Raw genomic sequence first — 19,417 nt, 5'->3', positions numbered from 1 at the left:
TCCTGCAATAAAACTACATTTCCACACAAATTTGGAGGGCTCGAACCTGGTCACATTTGACCCTTTTTAAACTGAACGCACAACACATGGGGATGTTATTGGGTAAGGGCCTTTCTTTACATCGACGAGTGTATAGACATGCATTAATTTTAACGGTTACCTGGAGTTAATCGACCCATTTGCGTTGTCACAGGACCGTGTCCTTATGTAGAACTGCAACTGAAGTAAAACCAACAGGGTGACAAAACCAGTATCGCGGCTTCGTGAAAGATACTGATCAGGGAATAGACAGTTAAAACTAGGACATTTAATGTTTGATACTTAGAAATTTAGCCTTTATTATAAATGACTTAATCCAGCATCTCTAACACTGCCGTCTACCTGCAAGACGTACTCCTGGCATACGCAAAACACAGAAAAATACAATACAGATGAAAAATACAAATTAATAGTTTATCATAATAGAGGGTGACAACACCGAAGAAAGGTCAGCTTATAATGAGAGCTCTGAATAAATATCACGACGGACTACTTCATTAGATCATGTATAGTTATTCTGATTTTGAACAAACACCGCATATTCACCAGGGTGCACCCAAGAGGTATGTTTCTACATTAAAGTAAGATTTTAGGCTAGCGATGGAATCCTGTTTTAGTTGTTTTACTCGGATTTAAACGATTACTGAAAATATAGCATAGATAGAAGTGTAAAATAAAAATCTCCAGTAGAGAAACATTAAAATAAACTGTGCCGTTGGAATGTTTTTGTAGATCAGCAGGTGGCGCTATTTCCCCGCATTCCTCTGTGTGTAGAATGGCGCCACGCCATTATTCAAAAAACCTGCGATGGCGCCTCCCATTCGGAGACCTTGTCTGAACCCAGCATTGCCCAAACAGCCGACAGTCATTTTTAAAATGCAAAATAAGTCAAAGTTCTCATCAGCATTATTACAGTGACATTATCTTTATTGTAGTTTACAGATCGGAAAATAAAATCAACGGAATTATAAAAAATATCATTCATCCCATTCCATTTTTTCAAATGACCCCTTTTCCCTACACAATTATTTATTGCACCAGAGATGACAGAATGACAGACAATAAGTAAGATTTTGTTAAGGAAGCAAAGGCGTGTTTAAAAACTCTCTCTCTCACACGCACACACACACACACACACACACACACAACCTAATGGGAAAGGAAAGCAGTAATGTTGAGAGAGCCTTTTTTTTTTTTTTTGCTGAGGCTTGTGATTGAGGGGGTTGATCTTTTCAGTGTGACAGATGTTTGATGACAATGCACTTGTCCTTTAACCCACAGCCTTAAGCTTCTTTTTACATCATGTCTGTATGGAATAATGGGCATATTTTTTATAAGGTTCTTGACTTTGTGAGGTTTCTGAAAGATGAATGTAAAGAGACTCAAACAACTGTGTAAACATAATGGTCAGACAGGGCAGGAATTACACATGGTTACATTCTTATATGTTGGCCACAGTAAACGTTCCTGCCCCCATTTTCATTTGATCTGACGAGAGACAACACATAGACTATAACTTTCACAGTGGGCACCGTGTAACAATCTGAAGTGAACATTAGAAAAGTCTCACGCACTGGACAGATTCTAGCTCTACATCAAGTTTGGTTTTAAATCTTCATATGTCACCAAGGAATAAATAGTCTGCATTTCTCACTAATGTTTACAAGTGGATGTCTTTTTTTCTGAATTACTTCTCTACAACACATTAAATAAATAATTTGGATATTCTGATTGATAATAATAATATTCTGTACAAAAGTGCAGTAGGATCTTTATCTGATCTTCATTAGAAGTAATTGTACGAATCTCAAAGCTATCTATCTCATGTCTGTTTTTTTCTGTCTTTTTGGCTGTAACTCTAACTAGACAGTATTAAATAAATACCCCCCCCCCCCAAAAAAAACCCATACTAATTCTAGCAAACAAACATTATCTGAAAAATGAAACTTTTTTTTTTTTATGAAACATTAATAGTGAAGGTAAGGCCACACTAGCCCTCCAAAGATTAAAGATATCACCCAAACCCTCCAAATGAAAAACACAGGACGGACTAGAATGTGAAAAAGACTCAGAAGTGCACTGAACTTGGAATGACTGAGGGCTGTAACTCAAGGCAGATCTCCACTACAAATGTGTATCTCACCCATAACACCATCTATTCCCTATAAATGGGAGTGTCAGTTACACAAACCAGTGCACACACACACACACACACACACACTACACTTTACTGAAATTCCAGTGTTCAATTATTTGCATATAAAGCTTCATTTTCTGCCAACCGAAGAAGTGATTTGCTGAAGGCATCAAGGTCAGGACATACGTTTAAGGCCTTTGACCGCGTCTGCCGGTCACAAAGCTTAGCTGTCTAAAGATAAGCGGTCAGAGCGGTCCGGTCCTATCTAATGGACTCTCCCTCCTCCGTCTCCCGGCCCTCGGGCACACGCTGGTCAGACGATGCCGTCTCCTCTCCCAGGCCAGCGGCCTCCGCGGACACGGATTCCTCCGGGAATTCCTGAGGAACTTCGGCCACCGCCTCCTCGGGAGCTGGAATGGGACTCTGTTCGCTGAAAGATTCCTCCAGTTGTCCGACAGAGCTCGTCTCACTCATGGAATCCGAGCCGGCAGCCGAACGGCGGAACAGCTTTTGACCTGGGAGGAGGGGGCTGAAGGTTTAAGTCTGTTGTCTATGGTGGCTCACAACATATACAAGACCCAGACTTGGCCAGCAATATTAGTCTCTTTGTAGTGTGTCAGAATATGACCCAAGCAAACCTGGCATCTATGGCAGACAGGGAAGCACAACCCATTCACTGTCTCTCACCTGGCTGTCGTTTGGTAGTGGAGGCTGGAGTTTTTGGGGGATCTCGCATGCCTCTCTGGGCCTTGGTGGAGTAGGTGGGTTCAGTGGAATCCAGGGAGCCTTTGGGAGAAGCGGAACGATACGTTATAAGGAATGAACCTGTGGCAGACTCAGAGACCGACTGTCCTGTGCGTGCTGTGTGATGATGCTGAGGTGGTATGTGTGGGTCCAGTGAAAAGTACCTGCAGCCAAATCGAAAGTTCTGCCTTTCACAGAACTCTGCACAGGAGAGAACCAGTTCAGCATGGAGCCCACTAAAGGAATCTGCCTCAGCACACCCTGGGAAGAACGAATGGGATTAAGACAGATTAAAGCAGATACTATTACCAAATAATTCACACAGGATTGAGTCATGTTTTTTTTGTTTTTTCTTAAGAACACTCATGAGCTCGTGTGGATAACTGAGCACTCCCTCTCCCTTTTACACAACAAACACACACATACACACACATACAAACACACACACACACACATACACACACACACCTCCTCAATAAGTTTCTCCTCGTTAGCTTTCTGGAGCTGCTGTTCAGCTTCCTGGATGCCTTTCCTCACTATCTCCGTCATGTTCTCCAACAACTGGGACAAAAAAAGAAAAAACGAAATCAATATCTGAGGTCCCATCATACTCATTTTAGTTAACACAACGTGCCCTGGAATAAACTATAAAAAAAAAAATTAAAAATTCAAGCTGTGGACCTCTCTCTGTTAAATAAAGTGTGAGTGCTAAGTGACATTTAAGATGCTTTGAGTAATGACCATTAAATCTTTTAAATGAACACACCCTTCCACTCTCCTCAATGTCTCGTCCAATGGAGACGATTGTTTCCACCAGTTCTGCCACATCTACATCCTCAGTGGCCATCCCCACATAGATACAGTTTTGTTCTGCCTCAAATTCAGGGCCTGTTTGTAAAAAAAAAAGACAGAGTTCGAACATCTTACTGAAACGCCCTGATGTGGACAGCACTTGGCACATGTCTGTGTGTTCGGAAGAATTCAGCATTTAACAGATACATGCCGGTTGAAAAGGTCAAATCCGTATCCAGTTCCTTTAGTTTCTTCAGCAGGTCACTGTTGATCTTTTCACTCTCCTGCTGTCTCTTGCTCTCATCCAGATCAGTGCCTCTGGGCTCATACCTACGGCAAAAACATGAATCTACACGTTTAACCAGTACTGACCATACAGGAAGTAATTACACCTCTTCACATAGTAACATCACCATAAACACTAATGTTTTGTACTTTGACATTTTATTAAAAGATTAATGATTCATAAGAACTATTATCTGTCATTTAGTAAAGGAATGTAAGATGTTTCCATTAAGAGCTGATTTTGTAACTGATTAAGTGTCTCTACTCATTAACATGGTGACTGATGATCACAGTGAGGTGGATGAGGATGTTGTTCCTCTGCCCTCCTCACTGACAGCACTGCTCCACACAGCACTGCTCCCTCACCTCACTGCGCCCAGACCCGGCCAGCTCAGGTCCTCCGCAAAGGTGAGGTTGGCACGGTGGTACACCTCCTCCCTGAAGTCCTGTCTGAGACGCAGGGTGGAGCTTAACGTGGGAACCGTCTCCGCCAGCTTCTGCACCAGGGCGGTCACGTCCGTCTCCTGAGTGCCCAGAGCTGCACGCACAACCACACGTAAAGGAGACATAACACACCCAAAACATATACACAGACAGAACTCTACTACCACAGTCAGAACTCAAAACAGATCTCTTCACTCAGAGACACACGGACAACGTTTCTGTGCCTCAGGTTTTCACTGGCGGTGCGCTGTCATTTTCCACTGTCCACCTGTCAGACAGTTTCTGTTGTATATGCGGAAAAGGCAGTGGAGCTTCACTAAACTTTATATCCTGAGCAGCAGCAGCAGCCCTGGGTCTCATGTCATATCGGATGAGGAGAGAGTATTTGGTAGTTTAACAAACTGACAGAGTTTAGGGGAAAAAAGGGCCCGGTCGTTCACATTGGCTCTGTTTTATTTACAGTCCCGTGAGGACCTGCGGTGGACGGGCAGCTCCTCACCTGCCGCGGTCATGAGAGGGTTAAATCGGACGCACGTTCCCTCATCCTCGAGTTCGATCACGTCCACTCCGCTGGCCGGCACACGCTGGGCCAGCTGCTCGCCCAGCTGATCAGAGACAAAAACAAAAAACATTACAGAAGAGTTTACACAGCTTACGCACTGGGCATTCATTTTAAAACTTCATCTTAAAATTGTGTTTTGTTTTGGGGTTTTTTTTTTTGGTGCTGTGTCAAAAAAAGGGAAGAACAGAAAGTGACAGCCAGACGGCAGAACTCAAACTCTGTGTCTTTCAGAGCAGTAGACAGCGTCAGACAGAGCAGGAGCAAAGCTCACCCATCTGTTAAGGGCATCATGAATCTCCCTCTCCCCTGCACAATAGCCCTCCACAGACCCGCCACTGGACGCTACATTCAACAGGGCCAAAGAGAAAACATAGCGTGTTATTCACTGACCGACGCTTTGATAAATATTCACATGAATGAGAGGAGCTGAGGGGAATTTTCTGACTTCTCAACGGCGATTAACAATGAACTTTAAACAAGAGAAGACCATCCCATCCTGTGCTATCAAATGGCTGTATATGTATGTGAGTGCAGTGGCTTTGAAACAAGGAAGACACATGACCACAGTTGCCGTGGTGAGGCTGGTCAGCTTGAGATGTCGGCTGGACATTAAACTGAGACCAGTTTAACTCGTTAGTCACCTGCACTGTTATCCTGGGAGAACCGGAAAACCACCACAGGAGAATTCAGCTCATCCTCTACCTGTGAACACAAGACACTAGAGGAATGAGGGCAATAAAGCACCTTAACAGGTACATAAAAGTTAAGTTTAATTAGTCATGCAGTCTGTAATATCATGTGAATTTGTGAAGTTAGGTTTAGAATTTATAATGCTCAGATGTAATGTTATGGAGAGGTGTTTTAGTTTGTGGGGTGTAGCACTGGTTTGACAGATCAAACTGGTTTGGATATTTATTCAGGAATGCCATCTTGACTTGAAGTCATGCATTGTTATTGAAATGTCTTAGTAGGTCTAGATCTGTGATTACAATTTAACTGGAAAAAAAAAAAAAAAGTCATGCAATCGTGTTTGACAACAAATATCCGCCTCTTTGTACGTTATAAAAACCAAACGACACGTCAGTGACTGCCCACACACAGCAGACAATACTCCATTATAAATCTCCTGACTGGCATTCCAGCGCCGGGAGGCACGGGGGCAGCGTTAGCTGGAGCTGATCCCAGTGAAAAGCTACGGTGCGGCTGTGAAGGCAGACGCTCGCCTTCTTCTAGAGATTGAGGCATTTTTGACAACGACCTCTCCTATAAAACTTAACGGGAAAAAAACAGACCGATTTCTCGCACTTTTACACCTGTTATACCCACGCTCCTCAATCGAAAAACTAACAAACAGAAAAAGCGGGCAACCTCCCATTACATCACGTGGCGTTGATGGTTTTGAAGTGTTAGTAAAAAGAACAGGACCATCCCAAGTGCACCTGGCCCCACATGACAGAACGTGAGAGCGTTTCTTACAGAGACGTACGTGTTCCCAGAAGATCTGAAAAAATCACAGTGCAGTCCATAACCGATGGAGCCAGCGCCCATCAAGCTCTGTGAGGTGACAGTTTCCGGATGTTTCTATTCATGCCAGTGAACCTAAAGCACTGGTGAGCGTCTGCCCAAATGGTAAAGCACCAGTGCGCAATGGGTGGACATGGTGAGGGAGGGAACAGGGGGGAGAGACGAAGCGAGGGAGGGGGGTGGGGGGAAGGGGGGGGGGGGGGGGGGGTTAAGGCAGGCAGAGGGTCGGTCCCACCTACAATAGAGAGAATGAGAGAGCCCAGGACATCCTGCAGAGAGCCCCCGGAGATAAGAGGTACCCGGGAGTGAGACACCACACCCTGAAACCAAGGCACCCAATTCTCACTACCACACAGGTTTAGAACTGCACACAGCAGCGAGGGTCACGGCTAGGCCGCGCCCGCTCGCTCACAGAGAACATAGAGCTTTACCATGCTCAAAGCCTCGAGAAGAGACACCTCCCTGTCGAGGACATCCTGATGGCGGTAAGACAGAACACAGGGGTTTGGTTTCACTCTGGTCGAGATGGCTCGTAATCAAGGCTTGCTTTGTGACGTAAAGTTTGGGTTGAGTCCTGGATCAAGCTGCACTCTGACCGGAGGCTCTCCACTCAAAATCCAGTTTAGTGCAGGACTCAATATGCCTCAATCAGAGAACCAGCCGGAATGAACACAGTGGGGTCTGGGAGAGGTCTTTGGGTCGTACAAAATAAAGTTTTATATTGGGTGGCCTTGGGAACATGTGAAAAATAACTTGGGGTTGGGGTTTTGGTCTTATGTCAGATTGGTTGACACACTGCTGTTTAGGGAATTATGCTAGAGAGATTAAAGTTTTGTGTGTATTTGATATGGAGCACTAAGAAAGCTCTGTATACTTTCGATTACCAGTACCAGTACCAGTACCAGTAAGAGTATCCACGAAAATCTACACGACAAACTTAAGTCACAATATGAATGAATCATTTAATAACCCACCGAAGTCTTTATGGAGCCCAGTGTCTTCAGCTGCTCCAGAAGCTGTTGGCTCTACAGAGACACAGATCAGAGAACAGTGATCAAATTTACTCTCACACACTGTAACACATTTACTCTCACACACTGTAACACATTTACTCACACACTGGAACATTTACTCTCACACACTGGAACATTTACTCTCACACACCGGAACACATTTACTCTCACACACTGGAACACATTTACTCTCACACACTGGAACATTTACTCTCACACACTCGAACACATTTACTCTCACACACTCGAACACATTTACTCTCACACACTCGAACACATTTACTCTCACACACTGGAACATTTACTCTCACACACTGGAACACATTTACTCTCACACACTGGAACACATTTACTCTCACACACTGGAACACATTTACTCTCACACACTGGAACACATTTACTCTCACACACTGGAACACATTTACTCTCACACACTGGAACACATTTACTCTCACACACTGGAACACTTTTACTCTCACACACTGTAACACATTTACTCTCACACACTGGAACACATTTACTCTCACACACTGGAACACATTTACTCTCACACACTGGAACATTTACTCTCACACACTGGAACACATTTACTCTCACACACTGGAACATTTTTACTCTCACACACTGTAACACATTTACTCTCACACACTGGAACACATTTACTCTCACACACTGGAACACATTTACTCTCACACACTGGAACACATTTACTCTCACACACCGGAACAGCGCAGTGTGCTGAAATGCCCCGGATTAGCAATGTGCAGCTGGCACCATACTCACTAACTGGGAAGCGTGTTTAATCCTCTCCACAATCCCATCATGCCCTAGGTACTGTAGGGACAGCCACAGAGGCAAAGCCCGCAGCTTTTCCACAGGCTGGCTGGAGGTTAGGCCTGCTGCCAGGGACTGAGGGAAAGAGTGCCCCCATTAGGAAAGGAGGACAATTAACATGAAAACTGCACTTTGTGACATGTGCAACTTGTTTCACTGAACTAAAATTAGCAAACAACTTGTTTTGCTTAAAAAAAAGAACAGAATAATGAATTTTTTAAATTACGCCAAAAACAGAAAACCCAAAGAGACTCAAGTGTCACTCAAAGCAGCAAATACCTTTGTGACTAATTTTAAAGATGGATATAATCTTTCACTACATATTTTTCCCCTTCCTCGGTAAAGAGAGCAAGATGTTTACTGACCAGTGCCGGATCCTCGTGTCTGTAGAGCGTGACTGCAGGCACCGCTGGAAGGCCCAGCCACGGGCCTGGGGTCAAAGTCATACTGTCGCTCTTTGTGGCAGCCTGCACGGAACCAGAAATGATCTCAGCACATCCTTCACTTCCCCAGTAGACAATGTACAAAAAAAAAGTGCTTACAGTCACAAAAAAAACAGGCCACTTCAACATACCGTAACTGCAGATGAGACATGACCGAGGGCAAGTGTAGCCAAAGTGACCCTGAGAGACAAGAGGAGGCAGAATTGAGCAGGATCCAACACACATTAAAAAGTGAACAACATAGTTAGCAAAAAGCTAACTCGGTGCATAAGACTACTTCACAACAGCATAAAGTTACGTCTACGTGTCCTTGTCAAAGGCAGATGTGGAGACTGACCCTTCGACGTGAAGCCACATGTCGTACTGGGTACAAAGCTCTTTCAAACGGCTTAGTTTGTCTGTGTGACCTGCACCTGGGGTTCCTGAGAAGGCCGCAAAAACATACAAATATTTCAGCATGAAGTCAAAATAAAATGTTAATGACAATCGAGTTAAAATAGAGATTAAAAAACACCAAACGGACCAGCGTTTGCAATCAACAGTAATGGAATCTTCCCGGTGTCCATGTCATCTTTAATAAGCTTGTCAAGCAAAGCGACATCCTGCGAACAAAAAATACAAAATAAATAACTAAATAAATAAAATAAAACCACAGCTCTCACATCTCACAGTTTTCACATTTCCTCAGGTCTAGCACAGTGAGCTTTATTCTCAGGTCTCAACATTCATTATTATCAGCAATAATTAATAGGAAAAGCTAAAAATGTGGACCATCACATTTTAACAGAACCCAGAAAGGCTGAAATTCAATCCACTGACATGATAAAGCTTAACAGTGTATGAATGTGAACTTTACAGGGACGTCTGAGTGTCACACAGACTCTTACCATCTGGTGCTGAGAGCCAAACATGGTGTTACAGGGCACAGTGCACAGGCTAGACAACGGCAGGCCAAGCTGAGAAAGACACAGATGTCTTCAGATAAGATCATTTCTATCCAGTATAAGCTTTCCCTCACTTAACCAGCAAAACAACTTGTTCTTAGTCTTTTGTGTTAAGGCTTCACAGAAAATATATGTTCTCAAGTGCTTAAGGAAAACAAATGTCTGTGTTTAAATGCATGTGTCCAGTTGGTAAAAATAAAACAGATAACTGTCTCTAAAACCGTTTTAGTAAGCATTGGTTATCAGACACTCCAGTACCAGAGATGGCGGTCTGAAACACTGTGTGTGAGGGTCAGGCAGTACCTGGCTGCAGAGATGCTGTCCCAGGCCAGGCCTGCAGGCGGCACTGTGGTAAATGACAGGAGGCCTGGAGCTCAGGACAGTGAAGCCATCCGTGGCATAGTCCTCGTATCGGGCATTGATAACCAGACGACAGACTTTCAGCAAGCCCTCCCGATCATCCTCATGGAAATAAGCAGAGGCATTTTCATACCTAGACACAATCAGGTCAGTTAAAAACACATACATCACACGTCATCTCCGTAGGGAAACAGATATCTCCAGACAAGGCCTGGCAGGCTATGCTGAGTTTTCCTCTGGTCCTAATCAAATACAGCTGATGATTCTGCTGAGTCAAAGACTCACTGTTAGCTTGGTGCAGTGACTCTGTGCACATACCTAAAGATCCTGCACAGCCAGACGGTGGAGTCTGAGAGGATGCGGGTGGTGAGTTTCCTTAGTCTGTCCCTGTCCAGGACGGAGATGTAGGCAGCCAGGCTGTGTCCCAACAAAGCCATATGTGCCTGCTCCCCCACATACTGCATCCTACTGAAAACAGGATGTCAAGAGCACACAAACCAGGAAATCAAATAAGAATGTGTTTGATAATTAACACGGTGGGTTTTGAGATTACGCGCTCCAAACGTTAGAAAAATAAGACGTTTTCCAGACATTTCCAGCATGGTAGAAAAAAAAAACCTACCGGTGAGGCGGCTTGTCCTCATCCCCATGCATGAGGTTCTGGACTAACTGCAGTATGGTTACAAAATCCTGGCCACTGCAAACCAAGAGGATACAAAGAATGTGTCAATACTGACCAAAGTCTGGGTCTTAAAGGGAATAAACACATGAAGTATTTGCCATTTTCAGCAGAAAGGACCTTTTTTTATCAGTAACATGCTACGGTGCAAGCACCAGTGGAAGTCTGACAGTTCAGTGCCAACAGTAGTCATGGCATCAAAGTCTACACAGTCTCCTACCGACGCTTCCTTGTGTCTATAAACGTCAGAGAAAGTGTGTCACCAGCTCATGGGTGTGTGGTGAGTGTATGTACTCACTCTCCCTGCAGGGGTCCTGGAATATCTCTCCAACTCAGCCTCCTTTTCTCTGTGCGCTGTCCTGGTTCCCTGAACCAAAACCCATCATGCATTAGCATAGGTCCAGCAAAGGACACCTCTACCTGATCTGTTCCTGCTCTCAAGTTCAGGATTACAACTGTGAACATTTATCCACAGCTATTCCGTACTGACAAAAGCTTTGTTAATGGATATATCAAAAACATATCAAACATGTATGCCTTTAATTATTTGTTCATTCATTCAGATACGTAAAGAGAAGGGACAGTAGTGAAAATGATCTCACATTTGCCCACTCTCCAGGATCTTCATGGCATCCGTGAGATGATTCCCCATCTGAGTCAGTATTGGATCCATCATTGTAGATCAGAGTGCAGAAATGAAACTGTGAGGAAATTCTGGACGTATCCCACTGGAACACATTAGATCAAATGTTTGCCATTCATAAACAGTATTAAGGTGTGCAGGCAGCAGTAGTTAAAAAGTCCTCAGGTGGCCAGTTCAGGGTTCAGACCTATACTGTGCAGGTACCGCTTACTCAAAGCTCAGCCCTTGTGCTGCTGTGAACATAACCCTCTGTTTCAACACAACTCTCTCTCTAAAAGCCAACTCTTTTCTGCCCTAAGCCCATTTAAGCCTTTGACTCCACTCCCTCTGTTGATTATTACAATCAGTGAGTGTGAAGCACTGAAGGACATATTTGATGACCAGAACAAACTTACTACTCAGAATAGAAGTAATTTCCCCCCTGTGATGAAAAGCAGTAATGTGACCATTTCCTACCTGTTTCAGTACACAAAAAAAAGTGTTCTGTCTCTTATTTTTCCTTTCATTGTTTTGTAGTTTTTCAACCCTGAGGCACTGTGATTTTATTTTTGCAACACTCAGCATAATAGCCAATAGGCTTATATCTCTGAAACACCACAGAGGTGACCCCATCCAGTCTTGTTTTCTAATAACTGGTCATTAACGGAACAATTAGTAGAACAATTATCATCAAACCTGACTCTAAAAGTGAAGGATGGATAAAACCTGCAGTACCCAGTCCTACAAGGTCGACTAGCTCTGGTCTAGCACGACAAGAAAAGTAACAGGAAAACCTTTATTTTACAACTCAGGGTGTAACACAGACCCCTCTCTGTGAATGAACAACCGTAATTGTCTCGAGGAGTGGCTTCAGTGAGATAGTGTTCTATTTCCTGGTTCGAACAGGATTCACCCTTTAAATGTAAACAGGTTGATCAAGTTGAGAATATTGCATGGAGAGCTGGAAGAATGCTGTTAGCTCTATGTTTCTTTTTCTGACATGCTCACAAAGTAATGTAAATTAATTTGAGTAGCAAAGCTACACTGCAAATCTCTCACAGAAAAGTCCCTAATTACTGGTTGATCATTTTTAGAATTATCATGCTTTTCTGAGAATAGAGCCCCATTATTTCTATCATATACTACAGATGCTTGAAATCCCGGAAATGATAGATTTCACTGAAATAAGAGCAGTTTGAAAACTGCCGGTTTCTGCTAGCTAAACACATAACGTCAATATTGTAATGCCAACACAAACGTCTGAGGAACGCTGAATCACACAACAATACGAATGTGTAAGTGGCCATGCAGGGTAGCGATCAAATAAGATAATGCCTTGAAAATATTCCAGATAATTTATTATAGCCGGCTATTAAACGCCCGCGTCATTCCCTGCAATGACAACCTTGCATTGGCTGTACTTGCCATGCAGATGAAGCGATAACCAAGCAAGCTAATGCAGCTGGCGCTGGGCAAATGTCAAACACTTCGCTACATTCTTAATATCGGAGTCTTACCTTAAGACACGGTTGTTACATGAAGGTGGAAGACGAGAAACAGGGACAGCGTCCCTTTGTGTGGTGGCAAACAGCCAAATGCCTGAACTATTCAACGAGGAAATTGATCTGTTCTACTCTAACGTAGGCTGGACGCTCACTATCCAGGCATTCAGTTCACTTCCTGGTGTGACAGCCTCCGCTTCCACGCTGGCAGCCGACGTATCGCCTCACTCACACTACTGCTGACACCGTATCAGTGCTGGCCCTTTAAAGAAACAGACTGTACATGTGGTTTAACCCAACTTAGCCAGTCAAACTAACTGTGGGACGTTTCCTACTGACTGATGAGCAAACATCTCGTCAAAGTCACCTGCACTGACCTGCACATTCCTATGGATTGTTAGATAATACAAGTCATTGCGCATGTAGAGGTGGATTGATTGATTGGATCAGGTGTTTGTAACTATAAAGAAATTCCTCATGTACGTCTGTAAACATCACATTATCCACATTATCTTACATTAAATAGCGATATTAAACAGCATCCGAGACTGAGACCTTACGTGACCGTCATTGAATGGTCCAAGGATGTACAGCCCTTAAACATGCGCGCAGCCACGTAGATTCTGTCACCATATGGATGGAATCAGGAGGCCGTTTTAAATACTTCCTGATAAGACACAAATATACAATGCGGCGTGGGCTTTGCCGCTCTGACGCTGTCGGATGAACAAACGGACAGATTAGAGTTGGGATTTGCTGAGCACCTGACAGAACCTTGACGAAGTGACAGGAAAATGCTAGTGAAGAACCCCGCGGAACCATTTTATTATTGAATAGAATATTTAAAAATACAACCTTTTTAAAATTACCATTTGAACAATCGAATAACGTCTTTAAATTAATTATTAGGATAAATAAAAAAGGCAAATGTGGGTTTTCTGCTTCCACTGTTGCAAATCAAGACATCTTTCTCTGGAGACACGAAGGAAGTCATGAACATGGAGTTTTCTTACTAGACTACTGATACCACCTGTCTGTTATTGAAGTCTTAGGCGAAGGTAATACTTTTCTGTGTAATGTTGCGAGCTTCCGATAAAGTTTTCGCTCTGTGTGCCCTAGGACACAGTCCAATTGGGCAACCAAATAGCTTACATGTTACTCTTTATTTGAATATAGGCATTTCAGGTACCCATTTTAATGTGAATACATTTGTCACACCTTTTCTGCTCTTTTCTTTTTAGAAACAATGAGAAAGACTTTCTTCAAGCAAGCAAAAGTGTTTCCTTGGATAACCAATGTGTCCTTATATGGATGCTTGTTCGCTGGCGGGGACTTGGTTCATCAGTGCATATCTCAGAGGGATGAAATTGATTGGAGACACACACGTAATGTAGCAGTGGTGGCGTTTAGTTTCCATGGTAACTTTAACTACTTCTGGTTGCGAGTTTTGGAACGACGTTTCCCGGGAAAGTCAGCGAGCATGCTAGTTCGCAAGCTTCTGCTGGACCAAAGTTTCGCATCACCCTTAGCAACGAGTGTTTTCTACACAGGTAACTTGAAGGCATTATGTCATAAACGGCTAAATTTACTTTTGCCGAATCGCTTACGAGGAATTACTTAAAATTGTCAGTATCGTCTTTCCTGTAGGCAACCTCTCCTATACCTATACGGGATTAACTGCGGATAAGGATGAAGGTCATTTCTCGTATCTGAAAGTCATCTTGAATTGAATGTTGACATAATCACAAATCTCAGCGCCATTCGTGTGTTGACATGTCACATCAATATGACGAATCACGAGTGAAAATCGAACCCTGTGTAGGATTTAGGCCTAGCCTCTAGTATTAGGATTTGTGCCAAACTTTCTTTGACGCCTTGGCTTAATAACTGATGCTTTTGACCAATGTTCTCACATTTCTTGCGTTCACAGGAGTGAGTTTCTTAGAGGGCAAAGACGATATTTTTGAAGACTGGAGGGAAAAGTTCTTCAATACGTATAAGGTACGACTGGGTCGACAAGAGGTAACGGCAAGCGAGCTCGTGCCGATTAACCTACTTAATGGGAATGCAGCGGCACGGGCCAAATGCCAATGTAATTCATTTACTGCAGTCAAACGCGCACCGTGGGCGGAACATTCAGAAACTCAGTGCAATAATTTGGAGGCAGTCTAATCGGGCAGACGTCTAGCGTTAACTGAAGTTTGCTGGACGTCTCATGTGCTTGTGATGTACGGGGCACTTCCGAATCAGGCTGTTTGTGTAATTATTATTTTGATTACAACTGTTAAGTTGTGATATTTTCTAGAAAGGTGGAATCATGATGAATTTCTCTTTCATTTTTGTCTTTCTGAATTTCAGACAGGACTTATGTACTGGCCATTCATGCAGGTAAATATCATCAAATGTTTTGATGACTAAAACAATAAAGAGTAGAGTGAAATGACTAAATACTTTATGCAAGTAAACGAACATAAGTCTCAGAGTTATCTCCCGTGATCATCTCTCAGTCATATTTGAAGAGGAACCACACTTTAAACATGACTCAGGACTTAGATACTGAGTCCACACCACCTCCCTGGAGACTTTACTGTAAATAATGCCTTCTCATTTCTTATGTAAATAATTGGACCCCATACAGTGTCTACAATCTGTCATCGTCATGTATCATCGATCTCTTGTTACGTGTTTTTTTGCGTTCGCTCAGAAATCCTCATGAAGTAACATTTCTCTCGGGCTTTTCCCTCTGTTTTTACGTCTGTGTTCCTTCTGTCAGTTTCTGAATTTTGTGTTGATGCCCCTGTACCTGCGCACCGCGTTCATGGGCTGCTCTGCCTTCGTCTGGGCCACCTTCTTATGTTTCTCACGACAGAGCGGGGATGGCACCGCTGCCGTTGCCTTGGCTTGGATCCTCTCTCCCAAAAAGAAGTTTCTGGCAAGCAGCACCACTGAGGACAAGTGATTACCCAGAAGTACACACGATAGTCTTCATATGTGCCTTCACTGGAAACCAGTTTCCTGACCATAACCAGTACTGTACTAACCCAGTCAGAACATTTCCTAAGTCTTCTCCAAGTCTCCGGTGTTTGTTTGTTTGTTTGTTTATTTATTTATTTAGGATTAGAATGTGTTTTATGATCATTTTTATGGGACTGCTGTGTGTTGTGGCAAATTATGTCTGTACTGTGGGTATTACGGGCGTATTTATGTGGTTATTTATTTATTGGTTTGTTTATTTATTTATTTAGATTCAGTGATTTAAAAAGTGCTCTGTTCACTTTAAATGTGTACTTCCATGCCATCAGCCCAAGTCCCTTACACATGAGCAAGACAGGTATCAGCAGTACAACTTGGACATGCTGAAGAAGATCTATTCTCCTGTTATAGAGATGTGATATAGTAGAGACACGTCTGTCAGTGTGGTGTTTTGGTGTTAGTGTTTTATGTTGTAGTGGTGGAGAGTTTGTTGCAGATTCTTTGCTGTGCATTCCTTCCCAGATAATAATAAAGTGTTGCAAACATAAACCTTTTCTCTCTGTATGGAGTGAGTCTTTACCCACACGCCTCAACATCACCAGCCGAGAGAGTCCACTTTTCTACTCACGCATAGATATTTCATCTTATTTTTTTACACCCAGTTCTTTTACAGGAATGGGTTTGTCTCACATAATGAGTGAGACAAATACACAAGTGAAAAGACAACAGTTTTATTACAGTTGCAAAACTCCTGCACATTTTGACTGAAACTTGTTCATATTTCGCATGAACTGCTGAAGGAGGTTTGCCTATTTTTGAAGTAAAAATGCTAAAACAAATGTCTATTGGATATCTGCATGTCCGCAGGTCACATTAAACCCAGAGTGTAATCAGTCGCATCCTTTATGTTTTTCCTGTTTCCCTTCAACAAGTGGCCATCAGACTGAAATCTGTCAGGTATTAATTTTGAGTGTCTGGAACTGAGTGAAGAGACATGATGTGTATCAGAGGTTATTAAAGTCACAAGAGGGAAGTTATGAAATTTAAAAAAAAAAGGTTTTCTTGTGCTGAATGTCTCAGCAGATTAGTCTGAATCTTGACAGAACACAAACTGCCTGATGTTTATGATAACAGCTTATTTTGGTACAGCCGTGTTGAAGATTTCAGTTGGGCGATTTTACTTTTAATGTTTTGTTCATGAGTTGTATTATGGCGAGCATGTGGTAAATGATTTTATGCATGTTTACCTCTGTTAAAATAACCAAGCAACCTTCCCTCCTCTTTAGTATAAAGTTTTAATTTGAGAGAACTACTTTGCTGATCAAAGACGTAGATCTCTTCACTTCCTATAGGCTATGCGTGGAACTGAAATGTAAACCCAAACAAATTCATCTCTAATTTCACAGTGAGAATGTTTACAGTGTCGAAATATACTCTGTAAACCCAACCCGCTGTAAAACCAAAACAGGAATATCCCCAGAAAGTAATTTTGCAGAATTTTTGAGGCTATCGCTAGGCCCATCTTAGCTTTTTCGAGTTTACGGATTCACACGACCCGCGGCACTACAGTTCTTACCCATTACCGCAGGGTTGGTTTTCCTTAGTAGCGGTTGCTGCGAAAATCCGCCCCACCTACCTCGGCCACTCCTCTCTCCATCACGTCTAAAGCGGTAAGTCCCTCACCTGGCTCAGTTTACCTGAACAAACGAGGTCTTTCGAAATACAAGCCAGCACAATGCGTCCGTCGGGGGACTTTATGGTTGTTTCAGAATACAAATGTTTTTTGTAAAGGATTTGTAAATCAGTCGACATGGAGGCAGCTTTGGGGGGTCTTGGACGATGTTCGTGTGCGTTTTGGCTCGCTGTCGCTTTTGACTTGTTTGGTTTAAGCATTCTTTTGGTGGGAGTATTTGCAGATCTGTTCTTCTACGACTTTCTTATTTATGCCGGCGCCATCATTATATTTTTGAGTCTTATTTGGTGGGTATTTTGGTACACGGGGAATATTGAGGTACCACCGGAAGATCTCGAGGATGACGTCGGGTTGTTGAAAAAGGACAAGGGGATCTCAGGTGTGGTCAGAAGGCTGTCTAACCGCCTTTCTAATGGAATTAGGAACTCATTCAGGAGGAACGGGGCGCCTCGAGGTCACAGCGCGGGATCAAGGGCGATGCCCTCGCGCTCCACACAAACACGGGACGGCAGCTATCAAGTGCCGGTAACTCTTCCCATGAGTTCTCAGGAAAACGTGAACACCATTTCTGCAGCTGTTGATGGCGACTCTTCTGGATCACAGAACATCACCGAGACATCAGCCATCTGAGTGAGGCAGGTTATTTCTTTGGATCACTTTTCACTTCATTCACTTCTTAACACTAAAATAACCAATAACAGTAATAATAACTACGTAATAACTGCCGTCCATACCATTAATAACTGTTACTTCCGGATTAAATATGTTTAAGTACCATTAAATAATATTAAAAGAGTACTAAACATTAGAAATGTAACAAAACCGCAAATGCCAGCCTTAGATTTGAGCCGTAGAAATCTCTAGCCAGCATATTTCTCAGAGTATTTTGTGGCGTCTGTCCATATGCCAATCTCTAATCAAAAAAGTATCAAACATTTTGGATGGGAACTCAAAAACTTCTGAATGTTTTTAAATTGGGCAAATGTACTTGAGCCATGGAAAGAAAGTGTGTTTGCCTCCACTGTGTTGAGATCTGACTTCTTTATCATTGAGTTAACCATTAATCATATGAGTCAAGACCAAAGCTCTCTTTAACAATGCCAAAAGATCCCTCCATGACTGATTTAAAAATAGGACACAGGGGAGAACAGGCCCTGCATTTTAAATCACACCAGGTTTATTTTTCTTTCAAAAAAGGGGGGAGGAGGGGAGGGTTATGGTTTGAAAGAGACAAAAAGTTTAACGTGTTTGGAATGATTGCCTTCTCCAGGACTAAAAATGACGATATATTCTTAGATGTATAGTATTTCCTTTGCACTGTTGGAAACAATACCTGAAAACCTCAGATATTGTGTCAAATGTCATGTAAAATCACCTGTCTTGGAGGATCAGCACTGGTGCTTACTGCCATCCTAAAATAATGGCCTGAGATGTGCTGCTTTTCGTGTTATGGGAAAAACATTCAGTGGGATACGTCATAAAGCTGCTGCAAACAAACAGCCCAAAGGAATAAGACATGCAAAGATTATTTCTGTACAGCAAAACTTTCCTCACACCATTTATAACTGAACTGCCTCTCCTTTGTAATGGATTTAAGGCAAAGTGGATTTCACTGACATGCAGGAAAAGATGATTCATAGATATTAAATATCTCTTCTTGTTTTCTCGTTGTATATACATTGTTATTCACGTGGCTGTGTGTACAAATAAATCTATGGTCATTTGCTGTTTCTCTCACTAATGTTCTGCTGCCTCTCTCTGTCCAGCAGGAGTCCAGAGGAGTCCAGAGGAGTTCAGAGGAGTCCAGAGGAGTTCAGTATGCAGATG

The 19,417-nt window shown here is 42.8% G+C and overlaps 3 protein-coding genes across 5 annotated transcripts in view; 2 read left to right on the top strand and 1 right to left on the bottom strand.

Annotated features, from left to right (window-relative positions):
• Window positions 1–1,022: 1,022 nt before the first annotated feature.
• pdxdc1 (pyridoxal-dependent decarboxylase domain containing 1) lies at window positions 1,023–13,079 on the bottom strand. 3 transcript variants are annotated; one of them, XM_030790647.1, is made up of 24 exons: window positions 12,940–13,079; window positions 11,403–11,528; window positions 11,099–11,167; window positions 10,744–10,818; window positions 10,440–10,589; window positions 10,065–10,254; window positions 9,705–9,773; window positions 9,341–9,419; window positions 9,155–9,239; window positions 8,949–8,997; window positions 8,740–8,841; window positions 8,324–8,449; window positions 7,502–7,552; window positions 6,959–7,003; window positions 5,645–5,705; window positions 5,275–5,345; window positions 4,941–5,046; window positions 4,364–4,535; window positions 3,924–4,042; window positions 3,687–3,808; window positions 3,389–3,481; window positions 3,085–3,181; window positions 2,864–2,962; window positions 1,023–2,691 (listed from the first exon to the last, which is right to left on the bottom strand). In XM_030790647.1, exons 2-24 carry the CDS (start codon window positions 11,474–11,476, stop codon window positions 2,438–2,440), a joined length of 2,358 nt encoding a protein of 785 aa, XP_030646507.1. In that variant the 5' UTR covers window positions 11,477–11,528; window positions 12,940–13,079; the 3' UTR covers window positions 1,023–2,437. The 3 variants fall into 3 exon arrangements, with proteins under 3 accessions (XP_030646507.1, XP_030646509.1, XP_030646510.1); XM_030790649.1 differs by lacking the exon at window positions 6,959–7,003; XM_030790650.1 differs by lacking the exon at window positions 6,959–7,003 and having other exon boundaries at window positions 10,440–10,586.
• Window positions 13,080–13,911: 832 nt separating this feature from the next.
• mpv17l (MPV17 mitochondrial membrane protein like) lies at window positions 13,912–16,276 on the top strand. Its single transcript, XM_030790872.1, has 5 exons — window positions 13,912–13,982; window positions 14,166–14,474; window positions 14,855–14,925; window positions 15,283–15,312; window positions 15,698–16,276. Exons 2-5 carry the CDS (start codon window positions 14,171–14,173, stop codon window positions 15,881–15,883), a joined length of 591 nt encoding a protein of 196 aa, XP_030646732.1. The 5' UTR covers window positions 13,912–13,982; window positions 14,166–14,170; the 3' UTR covers window positions 15,884–16,276.
• Window positions 16,277–17,707: 1,431 nt separating this feature from the next.
• The window catches only part of LOC115827005 (transmembrane protein 238), a 1,823-nt gene continuing 113 nt past the window's right edge, over window positions 17,708–19,417 (top strand). The window contains exons 1-2 of the mRNA XM_030790960.1: window positions 17,708–18,225; window positions 19,360–19,417. The exon at window positions 19,360–19,417 is cut by the window's right edge and continues 113 nt beyond it. Of these exons, the coding sequence (XP_030646820.1) occupies window positions 17,708–18,220 (513 nt within the window). The 3' untranslated portion in view covers window positions 18,221–18,225; window positions 19,360–19,417. The remainder of the gene's footprint in view (window positions 18,226–19,359) is intronic.

Source organism: Chanos chanos, chromosome 13 (assembly GCF_902362185.1).
Source record: "Chanos chanos chromosome 13, fChaCha1.1, whole genome shotgun sequence".
Taxonomy (NCBI): Eukaryota; Metazoa; Chordata; class Actinopteri; order Gonorynchiformes; family Chanidae; genus Chanos; species Chanos chanos.
This window is presented reverse-complemented; position numbering and strand designations above follow the sequence as displayed.